Source organism: Periophthalmus magnuspinnatus, chromosome 22 (genome assembly GCF_009829125.3).
Source record: "Periophthalmus magnuspinnatus isolate fPerMag1 chromosome 22, fPerMag1.2.pri, whole genome shotgun sequence".
In the NCBI taxonomy this organism is placed as follows: Eukaryota; Metazoa; Chordata; class Actinopteri; order Gobiiformes; family Gobiidae; genus Periophthalmus; species Periophthalmus magnuspinnatus.
Genome location: NC_047147.1, coordinates 16895539 through 16908241, shown reverse-complemented (window position 1 = coordinate 16908241; position 12703 = coordinate 16895539). Strand labels below are relative to the sequence as shown.

The following is a 12703-nucleotide window of genomic DNA, read 5'->3' as shown; positions in this document are numbered from 1 at the left end:
TTTATCTGTAAATAAGTAAATAATGTTTCACATCTCTACAATTTGTTTTTGCAGTGTTTTCGATTATTGTGAAATCTATGGTTTGAGTTGAATAAATATACTTTTACATGCGACTGCCAACAGTATTGATTTACTGTATGTAATATTTAGTGATGCAGTTTTGTTTTGATCTATTACTGCTTCATTCCATTATTAAAAAAGCACTTGAATGCAACATTTGGCACGTCTGAGAAACCGTTAGCTATTGCGCATGCGCAGTGTCAGGGAGTGTCTGAGCGTTGTCGCTGAAGGTTGGAGCATCTGCATGAACAATGAGCCGCCTCTCAAGAAGGGAGATACTGAAGAGAAACCACGGACAGGACGGGAGGGAATGAAGAGGAGACGGACCACTGCGGTGATTGGCGATATTTACAGTTTGAATGACCTCTAACGACACTGGGCATTTGTAAGCCTCCTTTACCGTCTTGTCTAATTAGCCTTATCTTGTTAGGAGAATGAAGGCGTTGGGTTGATGGGCTTCTGCGGTGATATACACGGTGGAGTCATAAAACAGGGTCTACATTACCTTAGGTCTTATTGAATTTTAATCCAAAACCATATTTATAAATGCCTCATTTGCTATTGCTATTAAGTGCAACTCTGCTATTGAGATCCTAAACAGTGTCCCATCTTCAGCTGATCCAACTTGACTGGGACTTCTCTGGAGCGTCCTCCTCCTGCCTATACCTGTCATGTGCTGCTGGGCATCTGCTGGAGCTGGCTACTTAAACCTGGAATCTGCAGCGGATTATCAGTGAGAGAAATCAGTCAGGAACAGGACTGGAGGGATGCTGAGGACAGCCGTGGGTTCATTGGACGAGAGAGACGAGGAACAAGAGGATGAAGGGGAAGAGGACATGCGGGATGGAGGGGTGCCCTTCTATGTCAACCGAGGAGGCTTCCCTTTGGACGAGGAGACTTGGGAGAGGATGTGGCGACATGTGGCCCGGATTCATCCATCGGGAGAGGATTTAGGCAAGAGCATCCGGGGTGCCACTGACCTGCCTAAGGTAAAGTGGATAACGTCTGCTATCTCATTAGTCAGTTAAAGTCAAGCTGGTGTGAACTTCATGAACAAAAAGGAATGGAGGGTGGGATGAGGCAGACTTATCAAATGTTGAATCTGGATATTAAGTTTACGCCAATAAACCAAGTCAAAATGTCACTTTCACACACTGAACACATTCTATTCCCACTTATCTAAAGCACAGTAGTCAGACAACACCCCATTCTCCCTCTATGAATATTGGGATTGTACATCCATAATGGAATTGTATGGATTCTCTGTCTTCCAGATTCCAATACCAAGTGTGCCTACATACCAGCCTACCACCACCATCTCACAGCGCCTGGAAGCCATACAGAAGTACATCAGGGATTTGCAGTATCCTTTCAGTTACTTGACATAAATATTACAGTGGGCCTGTCACACTAACAAATTTTGAAGCATGATATATCGCTACAGAGATGTATAACGATAAATAATACTGAGACAATTTTTTGCCACTGACACAATAACAATAATGCAAGAGTAATTCCAGTAAGCCATTTTTAAATAGACAGTCTGGTTAAAATGCCTGAGCTGCAACAAATAACAGAATGAAGCAGTAATTAGCCATCGAAGTCACTTATTCTACCCGCTACAGCTCAAATAACAAAAATACTTACCACTTTTTCAAAGAAATTGTACACATGATAAACATTAAGCCCCAAAAAATAATTTTCCAGCTTTCATATATTGAACGATAAGTCAATATAGTACTTATTGTGACAGGCCTATAACAGTACTGCGTCTCATTGATTTCAGATTAAGTGTGTATTGTTGGCGTAATACTGGCCCAAGGTAAAAAAGTAGGCCACATTGACTGCAAAAAATGCAGTCAGCATAGCAGAAATCCATCCATTATTAATCATTTATAAATATAACAGAGTACTCCTCATATATTTTCAGTGCATCTCATAATCTATCCACTCTACACTTCCTCAGATCTATTTTGCTTTCTTCCTAAAGACTGTATATATAAATCTTTAATCCTATATATAGCCTATGCTCCTTTCCCAGAGCACTCACATGACTGAACACCCAAAAATCACAAGGTTTACTATGAGTTAGACATTGTTCCTCTCAGTTTCTTCTCACACAATCATAATACTATTTTCATATGCTAAAATTACAGCAGTTTACTTTTGCCTGGACTGTTTTATCCTTGGCAACAGACACCAAGCGATGTTATAGCTCTGGCCACTGCCTCTCCTATTTCCACTTACAATAAGCACTTGCGTCTCCTACAAAGCTCACAACCAAATGCTATTTTAAGATCGTCTTTGTGATTACTTAAAGGTGCACTAAGTAACTTTTCTGGGGGAGTGTCTGCCACCTGGCTGTCTCCAAGAAGATATAATTATTTTTACTTTGAAAGTTCCAAAGTATGTTTAGTTAGCTTGCATTATTTTATTACAGATGTTTTAATTGCCAAAACATTACCTTGAAAAACTTTTTTTTACTGTGAACAGGCTTGCCTCTCCACAGATCAGACCTGTGACTTGGAGTGGTTGTGTCACCTGCTTGTCTCCATAGGGAAACATAGGTGACAAAGGCTCCAATGCACTTTTGAAACTGAGCAACTTTGATTGACCGTATGACAACAGTAAACATGATAAAATTTTGAATGGTATTTTGCACTTTGAAATGTGTGTGAAACTCTTAACTATAAAACCTCCAGGTACAATCACACTGGAACACAATTTTTTGAAATCAAGAAGAGCCGCCCTTTAACCGCGTAAGCACTTCTGTTTGTATCCTTCTGTCATAGAAGCTGTGTTTGTTGTTACAGTTGTCAGATGCATGCTACTCAACTGTTGCCCACCAGTTCCCCCAGGCTTGTGAAAATGGTAAATCAGTGTTACTAAATATGGAGCAAATGACTTGAAATTGTTTCTGGTCTCAGTCTATCAAATTTAATAACGCCAGATTTAATTACAACCATGTTATGGAAATGTATCTGCTGCATAAACCAGTAACAAGCATTGAACAGCAAAATATGGTGGAATATAATATACCAAATAAAAATTGTTGTTTAAATGTTGTCTTCACAGGTTAATGGACATTGCTAAGGAGATGACACGTGAGGCCCTGCCTATCAAGTGTCTGGAGGCTGTAATCTTGGGAATGTATCCTATGAAAAAGCAGATCTACTAGATCTGCTTTATTTTTTATTTTTTCTAAAAGGTCCTGAAGAGACTTTAAAATCAGTATTGTTCACTCAACTCAGCTGCACTTAAATGGATTCATTAAGGAACGGGTTTATGTAGTCACCTTCTTTTTCCTACTACAACATAACCTAGCAGCTAAGATTTTCATATGAAAATACAAGAACAATGGAAAACTTATTATTATACATCTAGGGGTGCAATATGAATGAAAAATCTCTATATCTTTTTGGATTAATATTCAGATATACCAACTGCCTTTTTACTGTCTTTTAAAATAGTTTTTCATTACAGACGATGTTGATTTTGCACATGAATTGCTGTATTATACATTTTATATATCTAATCACTAAATACATCTTTACTTTTTCCTTGACCCTTGCTGCCAAAGTTATCTCACCAACAACATACCTGGAGTGGAGCGCTTCCCTCTCAGCTTTAAGTCCCAGTTCTCAGGGAACCACTTCCACCACATCGTGCTGGGGGTCCACAGCGGGGGCCGGTTTGGAGCTCTGGGAATGAGCCGCAGAGACGAACTCATGTTCAAGCCGCTTGAGTTCCGGACCCTTATGGACCTGCTGCAGGAGTTCCAAGGGGCATACAGGAGCTACTGGCACACCCTGCGCAAGGTCAGGATAGGCCAGTATGTGTCTCATGACCCGCACAGTGTGGAGCAGATTGAATGGAAACACTCCATCCTGGACCTAGACAAGCTGAGCAAAGAAGAGCTAAGGAGAGAGCTGGAGAGACATACGCGGGACATGAGGCTCAAGTACACTATTATAAGTAGTGTTGTCACAGTACAAAAATTCAAACACAAGACTCATAATGTCAGTTTCAATGCAAAATATTAGTACCGGTAGTTTGTTTAATATTATGAAGCTGTCTGATACTAATTCTGATATGCATGAGGGACATTCTAAAACATTCAGGTCCACTGTTGATACATGTTCAAATGATTATCTAGTCATTATTCATTCACTCCACACTCAATGATGAGCTGCTAATGAAAGCAGTGGCAGAAGCTGCCAATGCTGCGCCATTAGTCTCTCCAACCACCACCAATCACTCACACACACACCACCACCCTTCATACTAGGCAAGGTAGGTGAAGTGTCTTGCCTAAGGATACAACATCAGAACTTGGTCCGAGCAGGAATCAGTCTTCCGACATTTCGGTTGGATACCACTGCTCTAACCTCTGAGCCACTGTCGCCCCTACTATTAATCTTAGTATTGAATAGTATGGTGGTAAAAATGCTAAATGGTCTAAATGGCTATTGGCTAAATGTTTTGCATCTGCATAGGACTTCATATTATTAGAAAACAACAACAGCCAAACATATGTTTAAAAATTGCAAATTCAAATATCCTGAATATGAATCTTGCTTTACCATTCATTTACAGCAACACTTCCTAAAATTAATCCACATTTATATGTAGGTTAAATTATGAGCACTCAATTCATGTGTTAATGTAATCACAACATAATTTGTGACATGGGTGATGACAATAAGGAGCCTGCAGTTAACTACCCTCTCATCACTTCTCAGTCTAACTAATGCATCCAGCCTTGGATGCTGAGAGTTTCCGTATCATAAACTTAATGTGATGGCTTCATCCGGCTCTGCTCTGTGTCACCCATGGCTGCTTCACTACATCAATAGCTGATCGTTCAGTGCTGAGTGCTTTACACAATCACATTAAGAACGCGTCTGCTCTAGTCTAGAATGTGCTGATGCTTCTTACTACAGTAGATTGTGCAATACTTTGAGTTTAAAATATGACTTATGTTTTGTGTCTATGTCATGTTTTAGATCGGAAAGCCTCCTCCGTCCCCCACCAAAGACAGGAAAAACAGCATGGGTTCTCCCCTCAAAGGCCCGGGCAGTCCCATGCGCAGGATAAGCAGAGTGGAGAGGCGGTATGTGCTCTCTAAAATTCAGATCTAATGTTTTTTTTCTTGCTATAAAATCATGCATTGTTTACCATTTTACAGTATAAGAATTGTCTTTTAAACTTGCAATAGTAAGTCTTGTTTGGTTTCTTACAGTCCTTCAGCTGAGAAGAAGGTTTTGGATCAACAATCTTCTGGGGACATAAATGCTTATCAGATTCGTGTCTGAATTTAAATACCTGTATTTATTTTTGAAAGGAAGTTTTTTTTTATGCACATTGGCTTATTCACAAAGCACTGTTTTGAATAGGTCACCAGCAACCCTTTCCTCTGCAACTAAATTATCGTGTCTTGAGTTTTTCCGAGGACTTGGGGGGTTTTGGGATTTTAAAAAATATGGTACCTTGTGGATGCTAGGAAAAAGACACAAATGTACCAATGATTCAGTGTTAATGTGCTTCTAGATGTTTTTCCTTTTCATTGAATATTTTCAGTATAAGCTCCAATAGCTCCTCTGCAATGCAATCAACTTTGGTTTACAGTTAGTGTGCAAATGTGTTTAATGTTGTTTCTACTGATCAACTGCTCATATAGTAGTCTGTAAACCCCTGTGCCTTGAACCCTTGAGGGAGATAAAGGACCTTCTGTAGATGCTTTTGACAATTTAGAAGTAGGAAGATAAACAATGTGAAAAGGCAATGTCATTTTTTGTAGCCCAGGTATTGATACTGATTGATTGAACTAATGTATTATGTACTAATGTAACCATTTTGTCTTGAATGTTTATTTAAAACCCGTTATTGATTTGTTCCTTGCCTTAAGTGGTATCAATTTCGTGGCACTTTGTATATCTTTTATTGTAGGTTTTGAATTACCTCCTTCAGTATTGTCCCATCTGTGGCTTTCCATACTTATACATGTTTTCACTGTAGACTATAGACATTTTTGTATCTACTTTATTTCAATAAAGTATTACCTACTGGTTCCTTTTAATTGTATCTGAGATTGGCATAAAATTAATTTTTGGTTGCTAGTCTCAGTCAAAAAACTGTATCTTACTTTTAAAAGAAAAAAGAACAACCCACTGCATGTAGCTAAAGACATTCTCCAGAGCATGTAAGCGTAAAGGGTGGCTGTTTTTAGTAAAGATGGGGAAGAAGATTTGAATCCATTTTTGGAAAGATTCAGATATCAAACATACTGCGAAATGTCATGCAAAAGAGCTGCTTCTTTATCTGTTCTCTTCTCAGGCATTATACCTTCCCTGGTCTATCCTCTGCTTCCTCCTGTTTTAAACCAATTAACTACAAAGTCTCATCAAAGCAGCTATACATTTTCTGAAGGGAGATGAATCAAATAAAACAATCCAGGCTGACATTATTTTGACACATCTATACCACATATAAACAGACTCTAAGACATGTGCTTCCTTATGTACTTGGAGTAGACTCAGCCAAAGAACTAGCAATAAGAGTCAAAAAGTGAATAAAAATATGAAAACCTTTATTGCATGTGGTTAAACATCTTAAGTATCTAGATGAACCTGCATGAGTACTTTCTCTAAAACATAATTTAAACCACTCAAGACATTATTGACAAAATATTATCTTTAGTTAGTACAGTTTTGACACTTTACAAAACCTAATTACACAGTCAAATCTGCAATTCTTTTAACCAATTTAACTCAAATAAAAAACATTTCAAGGCACAAAAACAATCTTTCTTTAAGGCACTGTCTTCTTCATTATGGTCTGGCATTTCTTCATTATGTTCTTGCAATGATGTTCACTTGGAATTTTGCCAAAAGGCTTAGGTGGTCAGAGGGAAACATGTGATTAGGGAGACCATTCACTGACCACAGTACATCCTCTGATAGGAGAGAGAGGCAGCCAATCGCTTTCAAACCGCTGCTCGCAAAGCTGGCATCTCCTGATAATACAAATATAAAAGTCAAACAAAGTTGCTTCATTCTAAACTAGGTATGTTCCTACCTTGCTCCTCTGTGTTTGAGGGGAGTTTGGGAGAGAAGAAGATGTAGTCCACTGTTGCCCCCACCTGAGAGTGTAGCGTTGTAACTTCAGCATTACCTGAGCCTGGAAGTACATGCTTATAGACTGACTGCAGGTCTAACCCATGACTCAGGGAATGTCTAAACCTGAATACAAAGTAATAGTGAGTACAGCCACTACTCACAAACAGTATACTGATCAAAGCACTGTGCTGACCTCTGGGTGGTAGACTGGGCTTTCAAAACATCTGTAGATAAAATAACATATAAATATAATCTTACCCAGAGTGAATGAGTTTATGAGTTATTTATTACTGTACCTGGTGTGACGTCAGTCACTCCTGGGATCATCTCCAAATCTGATGGTCGTTGACAGGCAGCTGAGCAGAAGCGCAGCTGTAGAAGAAACTCGTGACTGTATTGACGGGTTCCTATAAAAAGGACACAAGTATAACAAACTAAAAATAGAGTGGTAATGCTCTTTGAAGCAGTTCAGACAGGACCTGCTGTGTTCTGGTCCTTCTCCAAGTCCTTATTCGCTGAAGTGTACTGGCAAGAGTCACTGATTCTAAGTGTGTTTGGCCACAGAGGAGCATAGAGTCTATAAACATGGGATTTGTATGACAGATCCTCCTGCCCTGAAATCTGAAAGGACACATAACATAGTAACCTTTTATTCATGTATTTGAATGAATTTGTGTAGCATCACCTACCATCCATGCTGGAAGACCTTGGAAATAGAGCTCCCCTTTTGTGATCAGCTGATACAGGGGTGTGTGAGGGATAGAGTTAAAATCCCCACACAAGATTATGTTACAGTCTTCCCCCTTTCTTTTACAAGACTGGACAACTTTATCCATTTCCGCAAGAAGTATAGCTAGTTGTGCCAGTTTAATATCCCCCCTTCTGGGGTTAAAGAGCAGGTGAGTGTTTGCCACACACAGAGGAGGGCCTTGTGCCTTGATCTTGGACCCCTGGACAACTATTGGTCGAAGCAGCACTATAATGGCCACATTGTGCCGGTCCAGCAGCTCTATCTCGGGCCTGAAATACTCCACCTCGATGATGGATAATTCAGCAAAGCAGCTGCTGCGGTAACATGTAGCACAGCCATCTGTCTTAGTGCCTGTGCGCCGCTTATATACACAATTGTACCCTGCAGGAAACAAATGCTATGTTATGGGTTTCTTTTGTATACCATAGTAATGCTAACATGATAGAACTAACCCATCTGAGTCAACATTGGATAAAACTGTTGATAAAGTGGTTTTCCTGCACTTCTTGTAGACACAGAATCTGTAACAAAACCATTGACCAATCATTAGCACCATTACCAATGGGTGTAACTACCTTGTCACTACAACCTAACTTACGTCTGGCACCCAGTTCCGTATTTCCTCAAGAAGCAATCGAGAGCGGTAACTCCACTCCAGTACCTCCAGGGGGCAATGTGTGTATAGGTCCTGGTTTGCTTCCAGCAGGTCCTGACTGAGTATGTTGTAGGACATGACAGTGAAGTTCATTTTGGTCATTGTGAAGGGGAAGGGTACCAGTGCTGGTGTGTCTGCAGCAGAACTGTCTTCTATGTCCTCCCACACCCTCCACATTACTAATAGAAAATCATGAAAAGTTACATTTAATTACCAAACAAGCACAAACGAAATGTGCTGCATTTTCCTACCTTCAAAAGGTGGGGTGTGCTCCATTGTAGGATAATAGCTGGGTGTTGGATACTGCCACAGAGGACAATGGACTTCATTTGTCAGGCCTAGGACCCACAGCAAAATGATACCCTGGCTGTGTGGGCTGTTGTCCAGCAAAGGATATGTCAGTCTGAGAACTACAGTCAGGAGGTACCAGACACACAATGGAGCAGCTTTCATCTATGTTTTTACTTGAGGCATCAATAACTGCAATGTAGTCATCCCAGCACTCTGATCCCCCAGCAGGAGGGGCTGATGGGCTCACTGCACTATTCTGAACAAACTGGACTTCAAGTGTGCTGCCTTCAGGTGAAGCAAGAAGCTCAAGTTGCTCACAAACCGCATTCTCTGGGGTAGTACTAAATGCTTCCTGTGGGATAGTACTTACTGGCTCCTCTGGGGTAGGCACTGGAAATAAAAGTCCTTTATTGTTGTTTTGCTCACACACCGGAGCAGCTTCTATGTCCTCTTGTTTAAAAGCCTTCACTTCATATTGTACCTCTCGCAAATTTTCAGGTGCCATTGTCAGTGAAGTCTGGTCTTGACTTGACTTTTGGTGTAATAGAACTGTCAAACCTTGTTCTGTGTCTGTCTCACATTTGGTATCTTCCTCACATTGTACACTCATCCTTTCCTCCACCGCTTCGCATGACCCTCGACATGAAGGGAGCTGCTTCTCCAGTCGGGCTGTTTGACAATGGGTAAACTGACCGGCTGTGACGACACCACCACCATCACCCACTGCTGTGCCATTAACTCGTGCAGGAGCGGGATCCTTCTGCGAGGGCTCTGCAAGATCAGCATCAACATAAAACAAGAACATAATCATACTGGGAACCATATGGTTAATAAAATCCTATGGTGGAGGGTTCGCTGCTTGTCTCCATGGAGACGTTATTGCTTTGACTAGATTGCTCCATAGTATGGCATTAAACATATAATAACCAAGGGGAGGCAAAAAAAAAAAAAGAAAAAAAGAAAAAATAATAATATTTCACAAAATACCATAACAATAACATGCCTTCTCTAAAGGCAAGTGCAATCGGCGTTGTTAGAGATCGCACAGTTCTGTTTGTTTGGCACTGACCTAACGTTGAGTTTGTCAGAGTTTGGCAGTGAGTTTGTCAGAGTTTGGCAGTGAGTTTGTCAGAGTTTGGCACTGCTCTGACAGAAGTCAGCGCCATAGAGTTAACGGCGTGTTAAACGCTAGCAGCAGTTAGCCTCGGGCACCCTCACGGGAACTGGAACACGCAGGTTGTTTTGAACAAAGATTTGGACTCACAGCCCAGAATACAGTGACAAAGACATGGGAGGGAATCATATTGTTAATAAATTACCTGTCTGTCGACGCGCCAGGTACCGTGACAACGGGTAAAGTCCATAGAAAAGCAGGGTACCAATCATGATTCTAACATGAGACTGCGCATGCGCCAAATGGTTTCGCGTCCAAACAGAACCTGATCCAAACCTGTCTTAGTCCAAAGGTCAGAGTATGGATATGTATGTGACTCTGAAAAGCATAAAAACAAATGTCGCGGTATAAGAGTGGGGCTTAGAAGATATATAATACTTTATGCACTTTATCACTATTACGCACTAACTGTTCAATACAGACAAATAGATAATATGTAATATCATGGGAAATATGATGTGAAATAAATGTAGGCCTATTTAGTGATTATTACAGCCTACATTGTTTTTGTGTTTATCATGTGTATAGTAGCCTGCCTTCTGTTGCCAACCACTGGCCTCTTCATAATTAATGGGGCGCCACATGTTACCTTGGGTGTAAAATTACTTTGTGAACATTGCTGTCTACTCCTACTTTATTTGTTAGTGTTTATTCTCATGGAGAGGATAACTAGAAATAGGGGACGTTTGTCAGAATACTTCTTTGTGATACCATACCCTGAGACTCCAAATCATGCTATCTTTTGAGTCCCTAAGTGTACAAGATGAAGACTGTGCATCACCTACTGACGCGAGTTGGGCCCAGAATGAGTTTGAAACAGACCTAGAGTCAGAGGGTAAGTGGGTACCATTGTTATTTATCTATTTAAATTTCGGGTTTAATAATTTTGTTATTAGCACAATGGCTGCTGCTTAGAGGATTTGTTCCAAAATCGAACAAACTGAAAAGGTTGGTGGTTAAATATCCCCTCAGACCAATAGTTGTCTCCTTAGGCCAGATACTTGTATACCTTGTATTGTAGGCTATGTCATATGAGTGACTGGTGGTAGCGGTGGGAGAGGTAACAGAGGGGCAGGGGGAGTTGTGACAAAGGAACAAAGTATAAAGGAAATGAAAGGCACAATTTAAATCAAATTAAACAAATTTAAGTTTTATACAACTAGGAGGTCATTAATATGGATAAGATGTGTGATAAATAATAACATCTATCCTACTCATAATCAGAAAATGAAGATGGCAATAAGGAAATGAGCACTGCTGAAGTGTACCTGGAGGCATGCAGACTGCTGGGTGTGGTGCCAGTATCTTACTTTTTGAGAACTCTTCGATCCACAACAGTTAACCTCAGCCACCATGGGCTGGGGCCTTTGGGCTGCAAGGCTATTGCTATTGCCCTTGTGGTGAGTTACTACTAACAGTTAAATCTGTAATTAATAGCCTAAACCCCAACAAATCAACACATGCACAAACCTGTTTCAGACTGACATGAAGATCAACAAACTGGAATTGGCTGACAATGGCATACTGGCTGAAGGAGCCAAATACGTGGTGGAGATGCTGAGGGCTAATTTCACGATTCAACATGTGGTATGTAGTGCACGGGAGCTGCGACTAGAGATCACAATAATGCTTCATATTTTAAGACTACCATCAGTGCTCTCATCTTTTACAGGATTTATCTCAAAACAGTCTGCTGAGCACAGGAGCGCAGTATGTTGCAAACTTGTTACTGGACAATATTTCTCTGAAATCTATAAAACTGTCAGGTAAATAATCTCTTCCCATTCACATCTTTTGGTTTGTATGATACTGAACTGAACTTTTTTCATTAGGAAATGGTTTTATCGATGAGGATGGCAAATACTTTGCAGATGCTTTGTCAGTAAGTCATTGACAGTAATATCAGCCTCTTATTATGAATGAATTACTAAATGATCAGTTTATTTTATTTTTAAATTCAGACTAACTCCAGGATAAAGGAGCTGGACTTGAGTCACAATGAGTTCTGTGGAAAAGGAGGGGAGCACTTGGGACATCTTTTAGGTAATGATGACTTGCGGCGACTTTCTTCCTTGTTTTAAGCATCAAACAATTTATATATAAATATTTTTCAGCCAACAATGAGGGACTTGAGGTGCTGGATCTAAGTTGGAACTGCCTTCGAATGAAAGGAGCTGTGGCCCTTTCTGCAGGGCTAAAGGTGAGGGAGGGCTCCTGATTTAACATTGTAATTTTGGAGACAAAGGCCCATCAAGGGCTCTAGTGTTTCACAAAAGTTTTTGGGCAACAGATATCAGTGAAAAATCACATCCTCACCCTCTGTGGGTGGTCTCATCCTTTTTTCCATGCTTGGGTTCCCTACCACAGGCCTGGGAGCTTGAGGGTTCTGCACAGTATCTTTGCTGTTCCTAGTACTGCACTTTTCTGGACTGAGATGTCTGATGTTTTTCCTGGGATTTGCTGTTTTCACTCCTCCAGTTTGGGGGTCACTGCCCTGAGCGATGACCATGGGTACCACTGATGCCTTCACTTTCCAGGCCTTCTTCAGCTCTTCTTTGAGCCCCTGGTATTTCTCTAGTTTCTCATGTTCCTTTTTCCTGATGATCTCATCACTTGGTACTGCAATGTACACTACAGCGGCTTTATTTATATAT

At 40.5% G+C, this 12703-nt stretch overlaps 3 protein-coding genes across 3 annotated transcripts in view; 1 reads left to right on the top strand and 2 right to left on the bottom strand.

The window, feature by feature from the left end:
- rps6kl1 (ribosomal protein S6 kinase-like 1) overlaps positions 1-12703 on the bottom strand; it is a 29247-nt gene that overhangs the window by 2523 nt on the left and 14021 nt on the right.
- LOC117389999 (tubulinyl-Tyr carboxypeptidase 1-like) lies at positions 828-5375 on the top strand. The gene is made up of 8 exons (XM_033987637.1): positions 828-1049; positions 1335-1423; positions 2763-2819; positions 3136-3210; positions 3641-4021; position 4835; positions 5067-5173; positions 5303-5375. The coding sequence occupies exons 1-8, from the start codon at positions 828-830 to the stop codon at positions 5373-5375; spliced, it is 1005 nt and encodes a 334-aa protein (XP_033843528.1).
- On the bottom strand, positions 6814-10294 carry LOC117390814 (protein angel homolog 1-like). Its single transcript, XM_055231026.1, is given in 12 exon segments — positions 6814-7075; positions 7138-7301; positions 7372-7402; positions 7475-7585; positions 7658-7799; positions 7868-8310; positions 8382-8414; positions 8417-8450; positions 8528-8763; positions 8836-8923; positions 8925-9646; positions 10195-10294. Coding segments are annotated over 12 exon segments (2235 nt in total). The 5' UTR covers positions 10262-10294; the 3' UTR covers positions 6814-6911.

What these genes read in the sequence shown, in the direction of transcription:
- LOC117389999 (XM_033987637.1), top strand. Translation starts at nt 828, where the DNA reads ATGCTGAGGACAGCCGTGGGTTCATTGGACGAGAGAGACGAGGAACAA. An exon ending in AAGTACATCAGGGATTTGCA is followed by an intron (nt 1,424 to 2,762) that starts GTATCCTTTCAG and finishes TAAAACCTCCAG; the next exon opens with GTACAATCACACTGGAACAC. An exon ending in GAGGCTGTAATCTTGGGAAT is followed by an intron (nt 3,211 to 3,640) that starts GTATCCTATGAA and finishes TTGCTGCCAAAG; the next exon opens with TTATCTCACCAACAACATAC.